Raw genomic sequence first — 26,856 nt, forward strand, 5'->3', positions numbered from 1 at the left:
CAGTAGAGAAAAGCATGGACCAGGCACAAAGATGTACATTAAAGAAAGTCTTTGTTTTTTCATGCAGACTGAAGCAGCTCTGATGTACGATGCTGTTTACATGGTAGCAGTGGCCTCCCAGCGTGCCTCCCAAATGACTGTCAGCTCCCTGCAGTGCCACAGACACAAGCCGTGGCGTTTTGGACCCAGATTTATGAATCTGATAAAAGAGGCAAGTGTAGACCATCTGCTTATGGTCAACATAATCCTTCCTTCCTTCTTCATCGCACTCGCTTGTGTTGTTCCCTGGTCTTTGTCATATGTTATGCTCTGGTTTCTGGCACTCGGACATCCAATTCTTCCTCCCCTTCCTAGCAGAGAAGCGTTGATGTACAGACAGAAGGCTGTGGCTTGCATTCTGGTGGAGACTTTATCTGGTCTTTCAAAAAGAGAAACTGCTAAACCCTAGGTGTGATAAAATCTCAGACTAACACACCATGTTTTTTGCTCGGTTAATGCTTATAATGGATGTTTATAATTTCTAAAAATATGAGATAACTAACAACAGCCATTCTAGAAATCGAAAGAAAAGTGAGTCTGTAGCTCTGTCTTTGTTTCATCACTTAACTCCAATTGTTTTGCAGATTGTTTGATCAGTGATCAGTAATCAGTATCCAGAAAATATTGCAGCCAGTATTTCTAAAGAAGTAAATTGCTTCATGAAGTCATGCACTATCTCATAAGAATCCATCACAGAGCTAGCTTGATCCACAGATGTTCTAAAAAATACACATTTTAGCTGAAATGCGTTCACCCTTCTGAAAATTCAGTTTTCATTATGAATTTCAAATGCAAACTTTTCCTTTAGGGGGGAGTGTGGAATTGAAAATTCGAAATAATGTGGAGTGCCCTATATATACTTAATCTTTTCCCCCAGTTCTCGTCCATGACAGTGTGATTCCTATCAAAGACACATTCATTAGCACTTGTGTAGGTGGAACAGGACTTGTAGGCTGAGGTACAAGGTAAGTGACGGCAGCACGTCAGGGCATACACCTGAATCCAGAAATATACTGGAAGGAAACTGAAAGACAAGACATGTGGTGGTTACAGAATGTGTAGAAGAGCTGTCATCACCTTCTCCAAACCTTTCCAAGTAAATTTTTTAGAATTGCCATAGGCAATATACGACATGGTGATTCACCTACACAGAAAGCATTCAAAGTTACTGGAACAGTACTCTCCACGCAGGGTGTTTTATGAATTTTAAGGTTTCTTTGCAAGCTTCTCGCTTTGAAAGTATAAAGAAAAGAAAGACAAGAGTTACCCCAGTACTTAGGGACCAGACTTAAGAATTAAGGAAGTTTTGAGATACTTTCCTCAGTACAACACAATCATGGGAACACCCAGAGGAGTCAGGGAAGCAGCACTGGAAAAGGTTATTTGTCTCACACTGACATCAGCCATGATGCATGCAGCTCCCCCACCGGGGAGGAGGTGGGAAGATGGTAGCAGGAACAGTAACAGACAGGAGAAAATTGTCTCAGAAGTTTCTGTAATAAAGATGAACTTCTCCCTCTCTCCCTCCCTTCTGATTTGATCTAAGTGGAAACCTTTGCTCTTCTACTTCTCAGCCTCAAACTAAATGAGGAAGCATTGCTACTCATACAATTTCTGGTGCATTTTAAGAATAATTATAATAAAACTGAAAGTTAGCAAAAGACTTTGTATCCGTGAACGTACCTGCATAATTCTACAGTGGTCACCTACTTATTTTGGGTGATGCTAACTATATAGCATAAGGGTCCTGAATCCTAAGCCAGAAGAAGTGCTTTGACCAGAGTACCAGACATGTCTCCGCAGATCCAATTCAAAGCTTAAACAGTTACACAGTTCACATTTATCATGTACAGCTAGCTCCTCTTGTATGGAGTGAGATATGTGAGCTAATTACTGATCGTTTTGCAGATAGTGTCTTTCATGGTCAGTAAAACACTGATTTAAATATTCTGAGAGTCTTATCTTCCTGTTTCTGTTGTAACCAAAAAAGATAGTTGTTAAAAGTAGAGAATAAGGTTTAATAAGACAGTATTACATTTCCCGTAAAGGCTATGACAGGTGTTGGAAGCTAAATAGCAACTATATTTGGACGTCCCTAGTCCATGTTAGGATCTGGTTTGCTCAACAAGGATAGATGAACTTTATAAATTAGGAATCAAGTGAATAGGTATGGAGAAAAAAAGTCAAGCAGACAGAATGATAGTTTGGGCCCACATAAATACAATTTAATTTTACTATTTTGTGATATGGTAGTGACAGTCTTCAGACTGGTCTGAAGACAATATTCTCTAATGCTGTCTAAATAAAGAACTTTCAAAGAGGTTGCCTGCAATGAGTCCTGCAAGTGCTAGAGCTTAGCAAGTACTTCAATGGCTCTGTGGTGGGTTTTTGCACTTTATTTTAGTGGTGATAAGAACTGCAGTCATCTCATTTGCTTTGTGGGCCAATGCTATAAAATGCAGACTGATGGTAACAGAAAGGACCTCAGAACCTGCCTGGAGATGAGCAGAGGTTAAGGTGGGAAGCCTCTGACTTGTATAGCAGCTCATAGACTGCTTCTCTCTTCACTCAGCAGATGGCAAATTAATTTTTTTCAGCTTGTCACTGTGCTGTTGAGAAGTCAAGGTTCTGGTCATACCTGGTCTTCAGGTACACATGAGTTAGCTTCTTCCTGAAATCAGCTGGAAAGCGGACATCCTAGGACATATGGCCTTTTGATTCATGCTGATCTGAATGCATGCACATTGGAGTCAGTTTCTGAATTTTCAGCCCATGTGAAAACAAAAGATGGCTAGTTTAATGTGAGAATACTCCTCTCTTGACCTTAGGACTTCAGGCAAGTGTACCAGGTAACAGCAGTAGCAGATCCACTGCCTATTTTTCTTAATGACCAAGACTTGAAGTGCTACTAGCAAGACTACAGGAGAAAAGCACTAGCAAAAATTTCTGAGGCTACAGAATAATCAATTACAGCAAAAAAAAGAGTAATCTTCTATGCTGTAAAGATCTCATGAGCTAATGCTGATTGTAGGAAGCATTTGGAAATTTGCAGAGAACAGCAAGCCTGACCAAAGCTTCCCAGCCTTGAGGACGGCTTCAAGGTCAGAAAGGTCATCAGCTAGTTCCCACAAAGGTGGATATTACATAAAATACACTATCTGGGATCAAGACTCTTCTACAAGAGCTCATTAAGATCTTTTTAATGAAAAGTCAGAAGCTTTTGTCTCTCAGTGACCTAATGTCATTCATATCTAAGTGATATTTTTATCTTTCAGCCCTTAAGGAAGAATTTGCAGGGAGTACATCCTATCCATGCCCAGAAAGAAAAAGGAGGTCATTATCTCTCTTCAGAGAGGGAATAGGGAGAGAAAGGCTGATTCCACCTTTCCTAAAAGGAAAATGTGTGTAAACATGAAACAGGTCCCTTTTAAAGCATGCGATAAGTCCCAAAATAATGATTGTCTGTTACTCAGTTATCGTCTAAACCAATGTGAGTTCCCCTCACTCAAATCCAGTAACAATTATAAGAACGACTGCATAGAGAAGTATTTGAGAAGATAGAGATGCAGACTTTATCTTGAGTGATTTTATTAAATCCCCTCAAACAGAATCACACACAAAAATCTCAAAGATTAAAAGAAATCTGAAACTTTTACACATCTACATTTCAGTTTATGTTGTGTTTTTGACAAGGTACATTTCAAGCATGTCTAGTTAGTAGAGACCAGGAACGAGAGCAATCCATCTAGATTCTGCATCAAGTGATTGAATACAGCCTTCCCTTCATGGTGTGACATTAAAAGCTCTCAAGAATCCTCTGAGCTGAACCAATTCTTTGTGTAGGTTAATGTAATAACCACAGAAAACAAGAAGATAAGTGGACTTGGTCATTCAGGCACTACCATATCTGTAAAACTTTCAAGCCTCTGTTTCAACTTGTTCATAATAATTCTACTGAGTGAAGATATCCCAGTTAGACTGGAAAGCCAACCTCAAGGCTGGAGCCTTCCAGCTCAAGAAACTCTTTCCTTAGAATTTATAAACAGTTTTCCATCCCTCTGCTAGCTGATTCTCGTTTCTACAAGTAATAAGTGGTATGCCTCAGAGAATGTCTCTGGCCTGCAACAAAGACAAGGATTAGTAAAATTAAGTCTCTGAAGAAGCCTGCTTAAATTCTCATGTCATTTTTCATTGTTAAAGATTTAAAATGATACCTTAATTTAGCTTATTTGTATATAGGAAAAGTACTGTAAATGTTGAACACACTCTACAGTTTTTAAAGCATCTAGCACTGTGTGAGTCTGGTCTGTGGATGACACTCTGCTTCAAGAGTAAAATTAGTTAAATAAAAAAAGACATATCCCGTCCTTCCTTGTACAAGGGGACAGCAACTGACTCAGCATCAAGAAATGAAATTATGCAACAAGGCCATCTTTTTTACCTTAGGTTCTTATTTTGCCTGCTTTTTGAAACCATGATGATAATTCAGAGTGTGGTACTCTGTTCCGGTTCCATTGGCTATAAATGTTTTTATTTCATGTTTCTTCTTTACACAAAGAAAAGAAAAAAAACACCCTTATCCTATATGCAGAAGAATGTAATTCCTGGAATCTTTTCTTCCAAACTCAAGGCATTTAAGCAAATGATAGCCTTGCTCTGTAGAGCAAGGGGCATCTCCATCAGCATAATCAGAAAGACTGGGAAATAGGGAGGTGTTATAATTTCCAGTCACCACAAAAAGAGCTGGGAAGACCTGCACCACAGGAAAAAAGTTTTGACAATCCTCTGAGCTGAACCGCTTCTTCATGTAGACTAATGACCACCGAAAGCAACAAGATGGGTGGACTTGGTCATACAGGGACTACCACGACTGTATATCTTTCAAGCCTCTGGCTGAATTTATTTGTAATAATTCTTCTGAGCGAAGATGATTCAGTGCGTTAGTCACTTTCGAGCCCATACTTGCCTCCAAAACCAGCTGCATGTCTACCTCACCTGTGCTGAAAGTGTACAAATGATTTAGAAACTCCTGTCTGTCCTGAGGTATCTGCTATATACACAATTATTCTAGACCTGGTTGATCTACAATAAGAAAGTAGTAGATTTCTCTGTTTTCCTCACATTTTTAATACTGCTTTGCAGCTCTCAGATACTGGGTTTTTTCAGCACATAAATGTTTAAAAGTTTATAACCCTTAAATCTCTAAACTGTTTGACATTTACCCAGCACTTTAGATGGATGGCAAGTTCCTACTCTCTCATTCTGATCCACCAGTGCAGGTGAGATCTTGCCAGTTTGTTTTTTTGTCTTGGCATGGAGGAAGCCAGCAAACATCTTCAGGACTGCTAGATTTCCTGGGAAGCTCTGGTGTAGGGAACAGAAGACAGAACTAATGAGTGGACGATAGCACAACCACATCCAGATTGATTTTGTCCAAATTGATGAGCTGACTAACGTTTTGAGAAAGGGACAGGAACACACAAAGTCTTGATTAACTGGTAGCAAACCACAGGATGTAATTTTCAAGGGATTCTTGGTAATAGCTAACTAAATCTAAAACAAACATAGAACATCATTGGAAGAAGAAGGAACTGAAGATTTTTCATTACAGGAAAAGTACGAATTTAAAATGAGACAGAAGGGAAAGCAATCCATCTGGGGAGGTATTAATTTTTTTTGGTTGAAATTGGCAGCATCGCCAAACAAAGGAGCACAAAACATCTTGTAAGAGAACAGAACATTTCATTTGTTTCATGGTCTTTTATTACTACTGAAGTCAACATGTAAGAGTATTTTCATGGGACTAAAATCTACGGAGTGGAACAAAAAGAGAAGCAAGCAGTACAGGACTCTGGATTTCAGAAGACCCAAGAACTCACCATCTCCCCTGTTGTCTGAGGAAGGATCTGTGTGTCAGTCACCCAGTTTTTCTGCTGCACAGAAATCTCTATGCACGTGACTGGGGAAAGATGACAATATTTCAGCTCCAAAACATAAAATAGCATCTCTTCTGCTGCATCTTTGTCACTGTGTTTTAGTGTTGAGTCAATTACAGCATCTATAGATACTGGCTGCAGTTATTCTCTGGGCTCTGATGCTACAATATTTAGTTAATTCAAAGAAAAGCAGTTATTTACTTTAGTAGGACTTCTCTTACTGGATAATTTGATATTAGAATTTGATCCACTCTCATTGAAAAAAAACCCCATTTTTCTTTGTTTTACTTTTTAAAAACTTACTTCTTGTATATGAAGTAATGGATGCATTTCTGATATAAGCCTATTATTGTCTGTTACTTTGAACTGAAAACTGAAAAAAAGAGCAAACAAAACAACTGCTAGACTTGCACCCCATGATGATTTATTAGGAAATAAAGGTCAGCTTTCCAAGAAAATAATGTATGGCTGAGGTTAATGCCAATAGAGATCCCTATTCTGAAATAAAATTTCAAGTGGAAAATCACTTAATTTATGAAATGATCTATGCATAGATTGCAAAATAATGGTCCTAGAACTTGCATACTAAGAATAAATACATATTGAACTGATAAAAAAATATCTACAAAGTTGTGATACTGTGATATCTAAAATCAAAACAAGAAATCTGACAAAAATATTATAAATATTTTCTTCCATTCCATTTTTACTTTCTTGAATATTACCTGGAAAGTAGATTTGTTTATAAAAAATGAGGAAGAATTACTAGAAATTGATTTTATCTGAATATATGGAGGATATTTTGCTATTTGCTACACAAAACCTTTTTTCAGAACATATATGTCTTTGCCTACTAAAAGTGCTCATCATTTACTCTGCACTGATACTTTGATTTAAGTGTTAGTGCATGGCTTAAACTGGATGATGATACTTATTTGTACTGGAAAAGCTCCCAGGAGCCCTAGTCACATCACCATTGAGCCATTCACTGTGCACAATCTTTGCTCCAAAGAGCTTACAAGATAACTGTTAAATGCAGATGATTTAGGTTTTGGAATTGTGTACTCTCATTGAAACAATCTGTTCCTCAACCACACAACCTCCTACTCACTCATTCACAGATTTGCCAGCGCTTGGGTCCCATTATCTCAGGTGGAAGTGACACAGTGCTTTGTACCACACGAAGCCCCCCCAGGCTCCTTGTCATCCCTATTGTTCAATGGGTCGATGTCACTGTAATAGGACAACAGGTCAGTTGGGAAGGACATTTCCCGCTCAAGATGATGGGTGGGAGTGCCAGAGCTTTGGCTTTGGCTCCTGGCTCTGCCACAGACTCTCTGCAACCATGAGCAAATCATTCAGGACAGCTCCAAAACCTGTGCCATGGTTACCTGATAAGGCAAAACTGGTCATTGCTTGGTAGGCACTTCCAAAGTGCTGATGTGATCAGGCTGTTCACCATGCATACTTGTAGCTACCACATCACCTAACACAAAAGCAGCAGGACTTAAAATCTAGGTGAAGAAGTCCGGTAGTTGGAAATGCTGTGATTCCTCTCTGTAAAAGATGGATGATGGCTTTTGTCTAGTTAGTGTATTTAGTCTGTTAGCTCTGTGGAACAGGATTTCTCTACATACTGTCTTGCCTATACAAGTGGTATCTGTTACAATGCGATCCCAATACTCATTAACACAGTAGTGTAAGGTTATGGTTTCCAAGTTCATAGTCAACACTAATCCCACCCAGACACTTCAGTGACAGTCATGTTCATGCATGGTAAGATAGACTCGGCTCTTACTAGGAAGAATAACTGGCAAAGTTTGACCTTTCCTTCCGATTCTTCATGTCCACTGCCTCATCTCTGGTATTGATATAAAGAGATCTGGTAGGTGTAAGCTTTAAAGGAACTCAGGCTTTTCAAACATACGCTCTGAAATTAATCCACCCAAGCCATCATCCTCAAGTATTCAGGGTTCATTTGTCAAATTTGTCACACCAAAAGCCTTTCATATGACTACCCCTGAATGCCATTAAGCTCAACCGCTGCTCTGGAAGTGAGTGCTCTTGAGTGGCTCACGGAACAGCCTGTCACTTTCCTAAGAAAACCCCCTTCTCTATTTACCGACCACTTGTCTCTCTTGTTTCAAGGCAGGGGTGTGCTCAGTCTTACAACAGCTGCCTAAACCCTTTCCTAAGAACAAGCCTTCCCCACATGTCCTCTTTTCCATTCCAGTGCTACTTAGTAAAAGCCCGAGACTGTTCCAGTCCTGGACCTCTTCTGAGTAAAGAGACTATGAAGCATCGTGATTTTCAGTAGGGTACATAAAACCATGCAATGGTGAATGCTGAAATTCTTTTTATTACATCTGTTTTGCTAGATTTGGACCAGGATAATGGAAAAGTCATACACTAACTCACTATATTCCATAATCCTTGAGGATCTTTTTTAATAAGAGGATTAATTGTAAGAGCTGATAAGTTGATGTATATCAACTTATATCATAAGTTATGGTTTCCACTGTAACTAGAAGCAGTATCACTATCACTTGAATCTATTAACTGCCTCTGCAATTCTAATAAAGCAGGAGCTTTCTCTTTCCAGAGGAAAGAAAACGAAAGGAAAATTAAAGTAAGCTTTTCCTTGGTCATTACCATTTTTGTTAGTGTATAGTGGTATTGTTATTTATGGTGTTGGAAGACTTTGTTGTAGAAAAGTGATCTGTGGTATTCTGAGCATGTGGCCACAGTAGGTTTAGGTATGCCTATGTTTTATAAATTTTTCAGATATCTGATTTTATAGTCAAGAAGCAAAACTTGGAGTGGGGAAAAAAAAACCCCAAACATGAGAAATAGAGCTCACTCACTGTCTTGTTCCTTGCCATCAAACAATACAATCGATGTCCTCTGTATATGTGCATTAATCGTTGTCAATAATTCTGTAACCATCAGAGTTCTGCTCTGTTAATAAGTCTAAGACCCAATGGAGGAGACATCATTGTCGACCTCTGCATTTGGATGTCAGTTTGCACCACAACCGTCATCAGAAATTTTGGATTATCAGCTTAAAACTAAAGTAGATATTCACCTTCTTTATAAGCAGATAACGCCAACTAAACAGATCAGGTCTGTCACTGGTACACCTGATAATGCTGTTTGAGATCCCCGTATGTACTCATCTGCCACCTTTTCGTAAAAGCTGGAAGATGTGGTACCTGAAGTGGCACGGAGACACTAGCACTTGCGAAGGTTGCTTTGCTGTCATTCACTATAGGTTTCTAATGTTTAGCTGAAGTAAAATGTTCTAGTGAGATGGTGGCTAAAGGAAATTACGATGTAAACTCTCTTCAGGACAAGACTGGTTTCCTTTCAAGTTGCTCATTTTGGTAGACCGGCACAGAAGCAGAATGGATTTCCTAATCTCAGTCCGAACACATAACGCATTCACTTTGGAGGATATATAGGTCCAAAAAGACTGTGATGTTTGTTAGCATGTCTCTGCCACTGTGCAATGGTAAATAAGCAAACATAGTTTGGGGAGCTGAATACTAATGCTTCCTGAATTCCAGGTCAGATGACTGCCAATAATTTTTTTCTGTTGTTTCATTCATCATTAAAAAACAGAAAGAAAAACAACGGCATAATGGTGGCGTAAGTTAATGCCTTTTACTTCACAACTCTGGTTAATTAGAAATGTACATAAAATCAATAAATGATGTTCAGTTTTTCCTAGTAACTTCTGATAATACATAAACAAATTATAATACCAAGAATTAAAAATACAAATATACTTGGGCTATATATCCATCATAAAAAAAAAGAAAAAAAAAAATCAGTCCAATTACTTGCCTTTGTAGGTTACCTTTAACATGCTTGGGAAAGCAACCTACCGAAGGTCAAGATAATCCCATTAACAAAACTGAGCAGACAGCAAAATAGTCTTATCTTTGATTAGACTTCACTCCAGCTTCTGAATGTACTTCTCCCATACTGAAGAGTCCAGCTAACCAATTTCTGTTCCAGGCTCACATTAAATCTGTAGAAAAACTCTGCTGATTGCATGCCTTTAGGATAAGGTTTCAAAATGTTCGAGTTACACATAAACAGCAAGAGAAAGAAAAAAAAAAAGAGAGAGAGAAATAAAAAATACAGAGACTGTTTTACAAAATACATAACTAAATATGGTCCATTGTCTACTTTGGGAATTTCTCAAAACAATTGCAGTAGGGTTTTTTTTGTGTGCCTAGATGCATTTGTAAGGCTTTTGAATGAAGACTGTCATTTGGCATTGCACTTATATGGAAGAATAGTCTTCACATAAAATGTTGTTTATCATCAACTTACGATACTTTCATATTAAACAATAATTCAGGCTTCAGTGGCAGATGCAAAGTGTCTGAATATCTTGCACAAATTCAGGCTTGAACCTGGTACTGTGCGGAGTTTTGGAGCTGAACAACAGAACAGTTCATTTTCTGCCACAATACTGTGCTAAAATAGCTTTTCTTCTTGGCTTTTAACTCAGAAATTTTATCAACTCCTTTAGTCTATATATTTTAAAAATTTGTTAAGACTTACGACAGTTTCTCCTTATACCATTTACAGCAGATTCAATACATACACATTTTGTAAGTGATATAGTCACAGTTTTATTTGCATTTGGGGGTGCGTATGTGTGTCTCAGATGTTTTCTTCTAACATTAGCTCTGGACATACGTTCAAAATGGGGAGTCTTTTTTGAACAGTGGGAACAATGAAAGGTTAAAACTTGAGTTTGAAACTCTAAAGAGATTACTTGATCAATTACAAGTGGAGGTCTAAAGAATAGGTTCAGAAAGACTGTTTTATTTCACAGGTTATTGGAATAAGTGGAATATTAATAGAAGAACAAAAATGTCTGTACATTATGAAACATTATTAAATATAATAGTTTAAAAAGTTAAAATAAGATTATGCCTTTGCATTTTTGTATTTCCAGGGCACTTTAGCCATTTTAAAAAGGACCTTGAAAAATTTAAAGTTTTCTAATCTGAAACACAGCTACCCAGTATCTGTCACTGTGACACTGGACTCAGAAAGAGAAAATACACCATAGGCAGATAAATGGTTAACTAAAATATTTGGATAAACTTATACTGAGTAAGGAAAAACAAACACATAACAAAAACGCAATCAATTTGACTGAGAAAGATTGACACTTTTGTGTGCAGTAGTGCAATACAGTATCTTCAAAATTGGCTATATCCCATTGAGGTTATATCATAAAGCTGAATATTTACTCAGTCAATGCATTATATACACTGTGCATTATGATTCCTTGGTCTAGTTTTATCTTGCTAATACAAATCTGGAAATACAATTGAGGTCTGGTAGAGACGAAAGAAACAGAATATGAAACCTACCTGTTGTTTTACCTTAATAAGTCTGGTAGCAGCTGAACTAATTGATTCTGTGATTGAACTGTTGATTGGCTTTGGCTGAAGCTAAGGCTGCTACAGTAATTGATTCAAGATGATGAAGTGGAAATTGATATAAAGACCGTATGATGGTAGTGTGAATTGATAGCAAGCTTCTGGAGTGTTTGCTCTTAGAAGCTGAGTCAGCTTCATTTTCCAGTTGTTATAATTTTCCATCAATATGGAAACCAATATTGTAATTTGAATATTTAACTCCAGATTTCAGTTTGTAGTTTACCCACAATCTTAATTTTTTGAAGTAGTAAAACCAGAAAGTTTCACAGTTTTGAATTAGATTGCTTTGGATATTTTTGCCATGTCAGGTACCTGACAGCCTTCAGAGATGACTGAAGATTTATCTGTAATCTGTTCTATCTACCACCTTTTCAATGCTTAGTAAGAAAAGGTCTGAGCAGCTGCTGGTCCTGTATGGTTTGCTTCTCAATTAGCAGTTGAAACCAACATATTGGGTTAATTCCCCATTTTGTTTAATAAACAGGAGAAAGTAATCAAATGTTTACAACGTAGAAATAGGAACAATAATTATCTGATAAAACACAGTATTGAAGAATGTGAGACCTTATTTTGAACCTCAGACGAACGCTGCATTGCCCCACTGCTGCAAACCAAACTCCCGAAAGAACGACGTTTCCTCACAGTTCCATTACCAGAGGCAGCTTGCCACCTTGCATAAATGAGATCTAAGACAAGCAAAGGACGTTACAAACAAAAGCCACTGAAAATCACATTTTTTAATTAAGCTGCAAGCTCTACTCAAAATTATACAAACAAAATTAAAAATACATTCTCTCCCTAAGAGTTTCAAATTGTGCCCTTAGTTCCTCTAATATTAAAGCTAGGGGAGAGTGCGAAAAAGCAATTTCTTTTGATGAATTACATGATTAGGTTCCGATTCAACTTTTATTACATCCTGTAACATTTTAACACAGAGTGTCACTAGAAACATTAAAATTGCTATAAATTGCCTAGAAAAGCAAGAAATCTCATTGCTGTGTTAAACAGTTGTGTGGTTTCTGACTATTCAGAAAGTTATGCTTCATTTCTGTTCATTAATTGCATTTGAGAACTGTGTGACTGCTGCCTATTCTGTTTGCCTGAACACAGTGCCTAATAGGGACTTGCATCCTTGATTTATCTGACAGGCATCTAGAAGTGGTGGTATACAGCTATGATTTCAGAGCAATTATACATTTCACTTTCTTTGCATGCAGCAGGCAGTTGTGCTTTAGGACTCAAGTCATATTAAAAGCTTGGAAGCTTTACCATAGACTTCGGAAGGGCTGGGATGAACCGTAGGTTCCTAGCTCACCCCTCCCTTTGTTTCTTAAGGAAAACTTTTGGTTTTGATCAGGAAAGAAACATCACCTGTCTGCCTAGACGTGCTGCACACACAGACGCCACAACTGTATTGAAGTCAGAAATAAAATTATGCTCACTGGACTCAAAACCACATGTTTTATTTTTATTTAGAATAAATAAAATAAATAAAAATCAGAAAATAAATTTAGAATTCAAATGGTATTTGAAGTGTGTGCCTCACAATTAGGGTCTGAAAAACCCGTTCAACATTTAAGTTTAACTCTTCTGAGAAACACTCCCTGACTCCTGTTTATAATTTAAGTCACATTTGGGTCATTATTTGATGGTCTAAGTGGGACTTAAGTTAGACAAAGCTATATGCACTTCTCTGCTATTTTGAAATTTAAGCATACATGTATTCAGCTTGTAACATCTTTTCCTTCCATTTTTTTAGTGTGGGGGTAGAAGCACCAATGCCTATTTTCAAAAGTGAGCTAGCATTTCACCACATAAATCTTTTTTACAAGAATGGAGATGTAGGCTCCTGATACCATTTCCGAAAATAACCTGTTAGGTCCTTTATTCAAGACCATATCCCATTAACAGAGAAGCTGAGCATCTGATATGTAATCAATAAATGTGAGCATTTCACAGAAGCAAATTCCCCTCTGAGGAATTGATCTCTAAAGATCGTATTTTAAAAAATGTTGCATCTTTATGAATAAGAGATGGGGGTTGTGTCAGAGTAATAAAAAGACAGACTGGAAAAGAGATCTTATATAATGAAATGCATTCATATGTGTCCCCTCCTGCTATCTTAACTATATCAGCATACAAAACCACAAGTGTTTCACTGTTTACAGCCGAGATTTTTGCATGTTCCCACGTCATTAAGATGGAAAGTCTCATGGCATGTTTGTTGCACTTGTGCTTTTCCATTCTTATTTCACTTAAGCATGCTTCAAAATCCTGCTATATTTCCACAAAATTCTAGACGCACGAGATTTGTCTGAGGCACATGGTGATAACACCCCAGCATCTGAGATTAAATCCTGCAGATTCAGAGCTAGAACTTAGATTTAACCAGAAGGGGAGACACCATTCCGTAGATCTGCAGATTTGTAATGCAGCTTTCCTTATGTCATCCATCTACAACAAACTAAATAAAGCAAATAACAATGCACAGTAGAAAAGCTTGCGATTTAAGAACTTTATGGCTGACACACATGAAGAAACTATGCCATCATTTATCATCAGCCTTTCTTGTACCTTTGAAGAATTTAATCTAATGTAGGAGCTCCAAAAAATAGATTTAAAAAATGATCTGCAGTTTGAAATCCAGAAAATATTTGCTTTTATAGATAAGCTTCAGCTTTGGGGACAAAATGGGGGCTATATGAGAGACAGATAGATCTCATTTAAAAGAAAGTGAGCTTGCTGGGAAGCTTACAAGATACAGAAAACTTAAATTGCAGAGGAAGTTAGTTCTGGACATTGATCCTGCTGCACTGACAAAGTGTTCCCCAGCACAGGGAATCATCACGGCTATACAGACTGATGTACAAAGTCCACCACTTCAACTTACTCATGATGCTAATGTTTAAAACAAGGGAAGTGTGATTTCACTTAATTATGATAGCAAAGTAAAATGCTGCCTGGACCAAAACCGATCATATGCAACTCGCATGTGGTACTTCAAACATGTATGAAAGACCTGCGTGTACTTTACACTACAAAGTTTTTATTAGGAGTCTGTGACTGGGTGAATTTTTCCTGAAAGCCTACTTTTAGCACCATCATCATCATGCCATCACCACCTGTGACTCCTATTAGGAATGACACACCTCATTTTCTTACTTGGGAACTCGTACCTTCTTCCTTGGGGATGCAAACTGAGTAGGGATTAGTGAGACAATTCAGCAAAGTTCAGGACATTAGGAGTCCAATGCTGGTGGGGGACATTTAACCACAACCTGTCCAAGTAATCAAGCAAGAATGGCAAAAGCCCTGCTTTTGTTTATCTCTTCCTGGAAAAATCTGGATTTCTGGGCCCTGAGTAGCAGAGGCAGTATCTGTCACACAAGACTAGGAAATGCACAACCGAAGTGTTGAGAAAGCTTTGGTGATTTGGGATGGTTAGCTACCTTCCTTCATTAAGGACCTTCTGGGTATTCCTATTCAGCACCGATTGCCATTTGTTACCCATTCATCACGGAGAACTTAAGAAGTCCTGGGCTGGGGTAAAGAGGATCACTCCAGCGGGGCTGGTGGATTTAGGCTGTCGTACTCCAGACCCAAAGCTTGGACAAAGCAGACTCCTTTTTTAATTTCTTAGTAAATTCTCATGCAGTGCAGAACTGTCCTGTCTTTAGGCATGTGTAATACGTATTCTATTCTCTCTTTCTCTCTCTTCAGTATATCTTTTTATATACAGAGCTAGACATATGTAGATATAGACATATGTTAGATATATCTAAACTGTCACAAACTTGTGCCTGATTGTAAAATACAAAACATATTGAAGAGAAACTAAATAACAAAAAAGTTGAAGAAAGTGTTTTTTATCGAGGTATCAAAGCCACAGATGTTTAAAAAATATTTGGAAGTGATTCAATGCTGCGGTTAATTATAATGCGATATTCGTTATGGCTTCAGAGTTGTACCTGCTAATCGTTACAGGGAAGAATGTTTTTGTGTTCACATAGGCACGGTGGGATGGCCTGACAGGGCGCATAACCTTCAACAAAACAGACGGCTTACGGAAGGATTTTGATTTGGACATTATTAGCCTCAAGGAGGAAGGAACAGAAAAGGTAACCAGATCTTTTGTAAAACCATGACAAAAAGCTAATTTGACAGGGGCGTAGGAAAGTCCATTCTCCTCAGCTTGAATCTCCTGTGCTTGGGCTGAAAACCACTGTTCTCAAGACTATTTAAGTCACAAGTTAAAACAGAGCTACTAAGATTGTTTTACTATTTTACAATGCGTACCTTGCATTTCAAGGTATGGGATAGGAATTTGGGACTGGCAATAATTATCTGAATGGAAATAATTATTTTAAGTGCACATTATGTTCAGTTCTTCCTGCTGTAACTTGGTGTGGTAAATTCATATATATAGACAAAACCTAGACTTATCTTACATGTACTGTTTTTAATAAATGTGACATGAGGGAGAGAGGAAAGAAGGTACATGAGTAATAACCTCAACAATAGTTGAGATGTTAAAAATTCTTCATGTTTTTGAGATTACATCAGTTCTTTTTCCCTAGCATCCCTAACTGCTTATCATAAATTGTGCTGAAGTGGTGAGACTACAGAGGACCAAATGAGTTGTAGCATCTTTCTTTGAAAACAGAAAGTTCTGCATGACACAATTTCAGAAACTGGTTCTGCATTCAAATGAAAGACAAATAAAATTCATATTCTTTCAGGACACTCAGGGAAACATGCCTCTAAAAACAAAAAATCCATGTCAAAAGATCTTGTTTTCCTTACTTTACCACTTGTAAATTCTCCTGAAAGTGCAGAAGCGTAAGGCAGGGAGGGCTCCTTGACTTGCAGAAACCACGGGAATGAGACCAAAGCCATGGACACTTTTGGCCATGTTTCACACTAGCTGGACGGCACTGCTGCTGGCATCCAAACCCCGCCACCGCCAGCTGGGCCCATGCTGGAGACCGAGGGGGACTTGGGGGGCCCCGGAGGGAGGCGGGAAGGCCTTGCCACAACCTTCAGCCAGCAAACATGGGCTCCTGATGGGCACCGCAGGGCTCCCTCCACCGCCACCAAGGAGGTGGCTGCTGTGGGTGTCCAAAAATCCCTAACACAGGTAACACCACCAGCTCGTGTCAGCTGGAGACAGCGTTGTCTCTTGCTTTGCATACACTGTCTTGACTCCGAATGATAATTGCTGATGGGTTAATTGAGACTTTAAATGTAATTGCTCCCACACAGCTCTCCAGACTGGTTCTCTTTTCATTTTTAATGAAGCACTCTGTTTATTTTTCTCTGTACCAAGGCTGCTGGCGAGGTTTCTAATCATTTATATAAAGTGTGGAAGAAGGTTTGTACACAGACGGCTGATGCAAAAAACCTTTGGGCTGGGTCTTCAAACTCATCCTTTGGGTTTTGATAGTGACTCTCATATTGCAGTTTAGAGACAACAGTCCATCTGAGAGTATGAATTTTTCCTGTAGAATAAGTTTCGCCACAATTTGAGACACTGTAATTCCAAATAGTAAAAATATCTTGGCAGGATTCAGCTTTTTCCCCAAAATCTTTTTTTCTAATTATTATTTTACTTATTGGGCGCTGTGCTTTTCTCTTCTTAGAGTAGAGGCTCCCAGCTGCAGCAAAAGGAGTCATTTTCTCAGCTGTTATCATTCCTGATTCACCTAAGATTCACCATGAGTGGTAAACTTGCACCATTTCAAATGTGTATTAGCATCAGCAGCAAGGACTGCTTTAACGTGCAGGGTTGGGGGGGTTTTTTGCCTCCCACAAAATACATATTGTGCAGGCATGGTTCGAGCGTTGTTGACTCAAAATTTTGATGAGTGTGTTATTAGCTCTTTACAGAAAACAATATAGATGATTAAGTGGATGCTGTCATTCACTAACACACAGAAATTGGAACTAAGCTTGTTTATAAAAGATCTAAATTACCACAGGAATCTCAGCCCTCTTTTAACATGAGGTGCCTCTGTCTGGTGGATAAGGCACCAAAGTGGGAGTCAAAGACCAGCTCCATGCAACTGGAGGTACAACCCATGATTGCCATTCTGTAAGGAGAAGATAACAACCGCATTTACCACATTTAAAGTGTTCTGGAGTCACGAGATAAAAATTTCTTATAACACCTAGAATTATATTTTGTATTAATTTCACACAGATATTATTTCCCACCCCTCCCCGATACACAGTTAAAAAAGGTTTTGGTTTTGTGTTGCTTTGAGAATGATTTTAATGCTACAGAGTAGACCAGTGCAAAACATCCTATAGCACTCTTTTCATGTTCTTATAAAGCACATACTTAATAACCTTGTTTTAATCTTCAGTGAATCAAGCTAAGGCACAAAGGCCCCCATTTCCCTCATTACTGGTGGATAGATCATCCTACCTGACATGCAGAACGCTATTGAACCAATCTCGCTTTTGACTCTAGGCATTTCGTGTTACGCTGAATTGATTTAAAGCAAATTACAGTTGGTTCAGAGCACAGGCTTGCTGAGAAGGGCATATGACACCTCTCAAACTTGTCACTAAACTGCAATAAATCCCCCGGATTCACCATAGTGATGTACTACCTTGGCCTCATTCTTCCAGTGCCCCTCCGACCTCCTCCATCGCTCTAATCAAGGTTGACCTGCAGTGTCATTCTTTTATCCAGATGTAGAGTGGTCTCCTGGTGTATTTTGTATGCACTGTGACTGTGTCGCTCCATGTTCTTCATGGTTGTTCTCCTCTTCCCTGCTGCCAGCCAATAAAAGCATATCAAGTCAGTAACAACGAGCAGAACGGCTTTTTGATTAACTCAGCCACCTTGGTCCAAATTCAAGGACACTGGTTATTTACTATATACCTGGCATAGGCTATCGTAATAGCCAACATTTTATTTTATGTGTACTTTCCAGATCAGTTTCCCAACCTGATCTAGTTTTGGAAACAAAGGGAATGACTGATAAAAGCTTGAAAAAATAATTTTAAAAAAATGGCATGACTATCCCCCTTTAGCATACTTTTGGAAAAAAGTTTGTGAAAGGTGAAAGCAATGGCACCCAGGGACACAAATATAAAGTTTGTTTGAAATTATACAGTTATTACCCCAAATCTACACTTAGCAGGCACAAACTAATCTGCTGGGTTTGGTACAAAGGCAACACCATCTCTGCCTCAGTTAACAACCAAAGAAAGAGTCCAGCCTGGCTCTGAAATGACTGAGCAACCGACGGCAGATAGAGACCTTCAGCACATAGGAGAAGTCAGCGGGTTTTGTCTTAGACTTACTCAGCAGCTTCGCTGGCAATCCCAGCAGAGGGGATCTGAAAGTGGATCCCTCCTGGATAGAGCTGAAACATGCTGGCAGAGTGGCACGGCAATGTGAAGGGCTCTGTGGATGGCCGATGTCAGACCCCAAAGCCATCCGTCTGGTGTTCTCCACAAATGTTCAATACACACCAAGCTGCCTGAGCCAGCCCCTTGCCTGGAGTTTTCTCACATCAGCCCTCAGCCACGCTGTGTATGTAAATTTAAAGGCAAAAAAACCTGAAGATGTTTTCAGACTGTGTTTGTGTTAAGTAAATATTTATCTGAATAAATCAACATGGTTATCATTTCTGCCCTCAAAAGTTGTGGATCCAAATCCACTGAAATCCTGAAGATATTCCCCTTGAGGCTTTGAATTGGGCATTAAATACTGCAATTCTTCGCTATCTCTGGGGCTAGGAAGGAATTTGCCTTTGGCGACTTATATTTACCAAGCAAATACTGATCAGTGGCTGGAATGGTATCACCTTGCTAGCTCTGTCATATACAGTAGTCAAGAAATGACAGAATAATCTTTGCTAAATCTGCTGAAGGCATAGCGGAAGCAAAAGGCCAGTGCATCCATCAATCTGCTTCAATGTGTTTGTTCACGCTTTTAATCTGTTGTATTGGAAGAGAGAGGTCTTGCCATATGTTTCAACTCTACCATTTACAAAAATTAAAAAAAAAACCCATAAAAATAGAGATTTGACATTTTTTAGCAGGAGACAAAGTCAGCATGTTCCACTTTTGTAGCAAATTGGCTAATACATCACTGTATTGACATGCCTTATACACTTACGGCTTATTCATTTCCACATGCTTTTGAAAGGGCGGTATGTTCCCTGTGTTTTCTAAATCAGCCATTTGATGTTGCTGCCTTAGACCTACAGCTGTTTCCCTCCTCTAGCATTTCGTACGGCTGGTGTCTTTCTGTGGTAACTAGAGCCAGTGTACTCCTCCTAGGCAGTGAGCGTTTAGGGAAATGTTTCATCTCGTTGCGGCCAGGCAGCTGCTCACCCGCTCTCTTCTGTGCAGATTGGGGTTTGGAACTCATACAATGGCCTTAACATGACAGACAGCAACAAGGACCGATCGACCAACATCACGGATTCCTTAGCTAACCGGACGCTTATTGTCACCACTATTTTGGTAAGTCTCACTGGGTGGAGATGGCATCACCAGCCACGCTGTAGGATGCAGGCATTGCTGACGGTGGGTTGCGGGGCTCTCCGCGGCCACCTCCGCCACCTCCGCCCTGCACTCCATGGCTGTCTTCCACCACACTAAACAATGTTCTGTTAAACTAGCCTATTTTCAGGATAATTTTTTGATTTAGACTCAGAATCCACATACGCATTCATCTATCCACAAGATTGATTCAAAAATACCCTACCGCCAATGAAAGACTCTTGGGAACCTCCGCCTCCAAAATTGTTTAGCTTACTTCAATATTTCAGAGACGAACCCTGCATACTTTTCTTCACAGAAGAATTAACACGCCCAAATCCTGGGCTTTGTAGTCAGTGCTTATACAGCCTTCCTTTTTACTGAAAATGAGATGAAGAGGACTGAAAGAAAGTAGCAAACAGTGGATAGACAGATTGAGGTATGTCCTTACTATGACAAATGGAAAACATGCAACTGGGTGTCACAAGTTTTTGTCTTGTGCTTTCTCCCTGGCCAGTAATGCCACTTTTTTCAATTGTTCTGCCTAACTCCTCAGGAGGAGGTGAAGAGCTCAAAGGCTCCCTCTACGCTCCTTTTCTATTGCCAGAGGTCTTTTGCCACATTAAACTGCAGAAACCTGCTTGCCCTGACCTTCTTCTATCCAAAATCCTTTAAAAAGAAAAGCAACAAGGTACTTTGCAATCTACCTATGCTGTTCTCCATTCTGTCATGTGAATACCTGCTCAACTCACAGCTATTTCGTACGTTTGAAGATTTTTTGTCAATGAAGCTTTATTTCTCACAGAATATAAAATTTTAGGTTCCCCTTATGATTCTTTTTCTGTTATTTAGGCTTCTCTCTCCTTCAGCATCCTTTCCTGTCCCTTAGGGTGGGACAATGTAGAGTACAGATCTTGGGTCTGATTTTGGAGCTGCTAATCACTAATTTAATTAAAGCTCCTGGGAGCTATGAATGGTCTGTTCCACTGAAAATTAGGGCCCTTATGCTTATCACTAACTGATTCAGTCAATTTGTTAACACACCTAAAACAGCTTTTAATTGACATGGTAAATTACTGGCTTCCATCTAATTGCAATCCATTTATAAAATATTAACATAATTTAGAGAAACTGATATAATCTCAAACAAAACTCATTTTTATTGCTACATGTCTACTGTCTTTTTCTATAGGAAGATCCCTATGTTATGTACAAGAAGTCTGACAAGCCCTTGTATGGAAATGACAGATTCGAGGGTTATTGCCTGGACTTACTAAAGGAGCTGTCAAACATTTTAGGCTTCATCTATGAGGTCAAACTAGTTTCTGATGGTAAATATGGAGCACAGAATGACAAAGGAGAGTGGAATGGGATGGTCAAAGAACTCATAGATCATGTAAGATTGAATCCTTCTCTCTTTATTCTCCTTTCACCTGTGGTATTTTCTATGAAGCCAGCCCAAATGAAATGTTTGCTTTAGTTTTCATTTTTTTAGAGCCACTGGTCTGTCTTTATTGCCGTTTGTCAGAGTAGGAAGTTACATCAGTATGTCTGAACCAACAGTTCGCGGGTGCTGGTGGGAACCTCCATCTGTGGTGGGGCAGCGGGCGCTGAGCTAACACAGGTCCTGCCCACCCCTTGGCTACGAAGTCCAGTGGCAAAGGCTGACCTTCCAGCTCACCTCTGCCCCACGGCAGCCTCTGATCTGTGGACGTAGTCCCTGCCCAGACGCTCTGGCAGTCCTCACTCGCGGTTTGTCCTGTTCCGCAGGACGGAGCCCCATGTCCCTGGTCATACCTATCCTACTCACATCTAAGTCACAAAAGCCACGAATATCCCTCTGCCTGGAAAAAGAGGAAACAGATTATCATGTACCAAACAATACCCTAGCAATGTTAAATTTCGTTCCACACTTCAGATTTATAGTCAAATTTGGTTTAGTTTTTAATATGGGGGGAGGGGGAAATGGAAGGAATAGTAGTGCGTTTGCTGAACATGAAAAAGAATGAGTATTTTCCCATCTGTGTTTTCAGAAAGCTGATCTGGCTGTTGCTCCTCTCACTATTACCTATGTAAGAGAGAAAGTAATTGATTTTTCCAAGCCCTTCATGACGCTGGGAATCAGTATCTTGTACCGGAAGCCCAATGGGACAAACCCTGGTGTTTTCTCCTTTTTAAACCCTCTTTCTCCTGATATTTGGATGTATGTTCTCCTAGCCTGCCTTGGAGTCAGTTGTGTCCTCTTTGTCATTGCAAGGTAAGTCGAAGTCGTAGTTTTAGATGCATCCACACTACCCCTCCTCCCATAGGTGTTACATGGGCTCTGCAAAGTAGATATAGTATAATACTATCCTAAGGGTTTTATCCAGTCCTAAAACATAACGTTCTAGAAAGTCTCTTGGTATTTTCACATCAACACTGCTATCACTTTTATATATTACAATGTGATGAGGTTTTACTTTCCTTAAGGGCTGAACAGAGAGAAATATCCGATGAAATGTGTCAGCCTTTCTTTGTCAGTACACAACACCTCAGCAGACTACATGTTGAAAAGCAGTTTATATTACTTGCGTGTAAGCACTTCTTTTTTCCACTAACAGTGCATACAGTTAAAAGGTAAGAAAGAGGATGTGAATAAATTTTTGCTGAAGGATGTTAATTAGCTCAGATAATTTCCCCTTGGAAATACAGGATAACGTGACTGAAAACCTGAGGGGACAATCTGCAAGGTGACGTATACCCAGCTCTGTCCTGAGGTGCACCCTGCCTGTCAGTGGCAGGCTCCCAGTGATGTCCCTGTTCAAAACCAGCAGGAAATAAGCACGTACGCACTGCTTTTCCAAATGAGGCCAAAGCTCATAATGTTCTCAATGGCAGGTGTGCCACAAAGTTGCTGGACCAGTGGACCCCAGTCACATCTCCAGAGGGCCAGCAGAGCACTCTACACACTTATCGTTGAACTTTACCTTAAAAAATCTAGACAGCTGATATGCTTTCACAAACTGGATACGAGCTACTTATTGTGGCCTCAGAGATCATGGACCACAATCTGGGAGTCAATTGCTCTAGGGCTTTGAACAAGAGCAAACCAAGCATGAAAAAAAATGAACTTAGAAACTTGTCAGAGGAAACTGGCCATTTGAGGCATACTTTTTTCTATACTCCTGAATAAACCTGGGCTCTGAACTAGCATAGTTATAGTCCTTTTCTTCAGATAGTGGCCTTGGAATTTTATTTCCAACTCTGTTTGTTTGATTTTATCCTATCCTTCATTTTTTCCTTTTTATAATGTGAAACATAAATACTTTTATTAGTGCTTCACAGAGATTCATGTTTTTGTTCTTTTTACTGTGGTTCCCTAATTAAGGCTTTCTCCACTTCAGTTATGTATTGTTTTGCATATACAACAATATGTTCCACATTAATAAAGTATTTGGAAAATAGCCCGAGAAACCATTTATACTATGAAAGATAAGAACTGAAGTGATGTGTCACTGGAAGTCCACAAATTCACATCACAGCAAAAGTAACAGAAATGCTGCAGTTTTTATTGCAAATGATGGCATTCAATTTTAAGAAGTCAGCAATAATGTATATATTCCAACATATACATACCTATAACTCATTCAAAGATTATAAAATAATGGTGAACTGAATCATTAATTCTGATAATATAGCACATTGTGCCTGACTTCCACTTCCGTGTGAGCCAGGTCAAACTAAGCTCTTGCTGCTTTTCCTCCAAGTCACTGTTTTCTTTCAATCAAAAGACACAGCCCTGTAAAACCTGTATTCACGCGAGCAGTTCTGCTGAGAGTGACTGGCCTCAGACCTACATTTCTCCATAGTCCAGTGAACAACCCTTGTTCCAGGTGGACAACCTATGTGAATGATTTTCTTGTTTGCGTGTTTCTATACTGGTTCCAAAGTACAGAGATTTGTGGTATTTGCTTTTTCCTTTAAATTGCTGAGAATGTGAAGAAGAAGGAGGGAATTAGAGGAGGAGAGGTCATGGGTTAACTTATTAGTGTTGGCCCTAGGTAAAAGAAAGAGTTTATCCATCTCTGGCAGCTATGGGACTGTATACAATTAGTCATGACTTCCCACAAGCTCTTGCAGTGGCTCACTGTACCATAAATAATAACTCTTACTGTACGCAAATCATGATCTCATTCATGACTAATATTAAATATGCTCGACTGTGAAAGATTGACTTTTCTGCAGTTGTGTGCCAAGACTAAAAACATCCCACAGTCCTCTCCACCTCAGAATAGGCGGAAGGGAAAACAAAGCCCGAGTTATCCTTGGTGCTTCTATTTTTTAAAATAACAGCATCAAGTTTGCAAGAATAAATAAGCATCACGGTTCTCTGTCTGCTGGCAGAGCTGCCTACACGCAGATGTGCGGCCAGGAGCAAACCAAAGGGAAACGCGCAGTGCTCAGAAATCATCGGCTGTGAAACCTTTTTGCTTTTCTTTCTTGGCTGTTAAATATTGCTCCAAATCACAGTGTAGCCTTTGGGTAAATCCATAGGTTCACCCTGTGTAACTGTGCTATGTTTGTTTCTGAGACCTTTCTAAAAAGCAGTAGTTCCAGGAGCAGCGTAACTAATGAAGCTTGATTTCCCTACAGATTTGTGTCTCATGGTGGATTGTGATCGCCAGTTGGTTTGTCTGTGTGTTTGCTTTCCCTGCAGCTGAAGGATTTATAGGTGATCTTTCCCATGCAGATTAACAGATACGTAACGAGTTGTGAGCTCATCCTGCAGCTTCTCTCCTACTGGGGCTACTACTGCAATGTTTCACAACACTTGCAGGAGAATAATAACCCCTAAGCCTCTACCTATTTGTCAAATGTGGCTAAAATTAGCTAAAAGACTTCAGTGTCATTAGAGGTATAGACCCTACGCATTTGTAACACACAGCACAAAACACAACTTGTAACAAATATATCAAGTTTGCATATCATTCTCATAACCCACCTATTTTAGGAAAAGAGGAAAAGAACACACTAGTTCAGCAAAAGAGTTAATACAATTTTCTGAATGTTTAATTTTTTTCTGACATGAATGCTTTTTTTGAACTGATGCCTAAAATCAGTGCCTAATTAAATCACGACTATAGAGGCTGAAGTACACAAAACTGTGTTCACATGTCATTTTAATTTACTTTTTAGACTTTATAAATTTTAATTTACTTTAAGAAGCTAAGCCATTCTTACAGTCCATATCTAGACCTGTTCACATCTCCAAATATGTCAAGATTTCTGTTAGATTTGCCAAGTGTTTCAGCAAATATGGGTTAGATTGGTTTTAAGAACCTCAGGAAGCATCCACTTCTTAACACTGCCACAGTAAATTAAATGGTTAACAGTACTTTGACATCAGTTCATGGAAGACAAATACTTGGGCATCATTTTCATAGGCTGGGATAATCTTTCTGTTTTTTCTTCAGACTTTTCAGCAGCTGAATAATTTCTCATTTGTCTTTGAGCCTTATGTAGCCCTGTCATTGTTATATTAATTTTTAAACTCAAACACTGAAGTTTTTATCACTGCGAAGGGTTACAGACTGACAAAGCTCGTTTCCTAAGTACATTGGCAGTGAATGAACAAGGCTTTTCTGCCAGAATTTCCCTTTACTCCTAATGCCTTATCAGCTGTGCTGTTGATGTCAATGACGGTAGAGATGATAGGTAGCTGAAGTAACAATCAGTGGTGGCTAAAGTCCCACAGAGCCTATATAAAAAGGTGCTTATGAGACCTTGAGCATCTGATCTTCATCAGAAACCTCAGCATAGCTACTGCTGAAGGTCCGAGGAGGGAGAAAACTAGGGGGAAATGGCCAGGAAAACAGAAGGCCTGAGCAGTGAAATAGAGCAGAAATGTAAGCCAGCCTCTTCTTAGAACTCAGCACAGCAGTAGAAACGCAAGAAGAAAATCAGCTTTTGTTTCAAGGTGAAAAAGAGGTATATACCCTAGGACGAGATTAAAATACATACCCAGCACTATATAAATCTTTCCAGTCTGACAGAAAGAGTTTTGCTGCCAGCGTTTCATTGTCACTTTCTAGCAACTGCCTTTTTGCTCTTTCGGTGATGGAGACGTTTGCGTCCAACCTATTGAAATGCAGTTGTTGTCTGAAATGATGCAAGACCCCAGCCTCGGGCTTCCCAGTCAGGTCAGGTAGAGTTACTTGTACATCTCCTTACTGTCCCGTGTTAACACTCTAGGACCTTGTTGGTGAACGTTCAGCATGGGACTTCTTCACTTCTATGGTGGTTGGCAACTCAGGCAACCTACAGGTCGTAATTTTGGGTCTCTTGTTAAGGATGTGTTTCCCCACATGTGCACAACTGAGTTGGGAACAATTTTGTTACTAAACAACAGTTGGTTCCATTATTCTAGCACAAATTTGAAACATAAAATTTGGTGACTGCTTTTCTTTTAACTGGTGTATGCAGAACTGTTGTATTTTGAACCTGAAAACTGCGTCTTTTGTTGAAATTTTTAATACTATTGTGCCAGTAATGGTAATATTGTGCAGCTAATGGCATCCTAAGCTGCATACTGTTTCAGTTAGTGGGTTCATTACTATCAGAGTTCATTACTTCAGCTAAGCAAGGCACTCTGCTTGCAACTGTGCATAAATTCAATGCTTAATTATATTGTTGAAACAGTAATTAAAATGTATTGGCATGACATTGTCAATTAAAGCTATATTCATAAGCTTCATGAGAAAGTATGCGGCAAGCCACACAGCAGTAGGAAGCAACAGCGGGCAAGGTACCTTGGGGAAAAACAGTCCTTAATATAACTCTGCCAAGTGTCGTGCAGAGCAGAAGGGGCACGGTTTGCAGTTGCAGGACGGTGCATGGGGAATAGAGCAGAGTTATTCCGTTAAAGGCAATCA

The 26,856-nt window shown here is 39.3% G+C and overlaps 1 protein-coding gene across 2 annotated transcripts in view; it reads left to right on the forward strand.

The window, feature by feature from the left end:
• Positions 1–26,856, forward strand: part of GRIK1 (glutamate ionotropic receptor kainate type subunit 1) — a 172,145-nt gene that overhangs the window by 119,039 nt on the left and 26,250 nt on the right. The window contains exons 7-12 of one of the 2 annotated variants that reach the window (XM_059826643.1): positions 68–211; positions 15,454–15,561; positions 16,770–16,814; positions 19,814–19,927; positions 21,138–21,341; positions 21,979–22,202. In XM_059826643.1, the coding sequence (XP_059682626.1) occupies positions 68–211; positions 15,454–15,561; positions 16,770–16,814; positions 19,814–19,927; positions 21,138–21,341; positions 21,979–22,202 (839 nt within the window). The remainder of the gene's footprint in view (positions 1–67; positions 212–15,453; positions 15,562–16,769; positions 16,815–19,813; positions 19,928–21,137; positions 21,342–21,978; positions 22,203–26,856) is intronic. The other variant, XM_059826649.1, reaches the window with a different exon arrangement.

This window comes from Gavia stellata, chromosome 1, assembly GCF_030936135.1.
Source record: "Gavia stellata isolate bGavSte3 chromosome 1, bGavSte3.hap2, whole genome shotgun sequence".
NCBI lineage: Eukaryota > Metazoa > Chordata > Aves > Gaviiformes > Gaviidae > Gavia > Gavia stellata.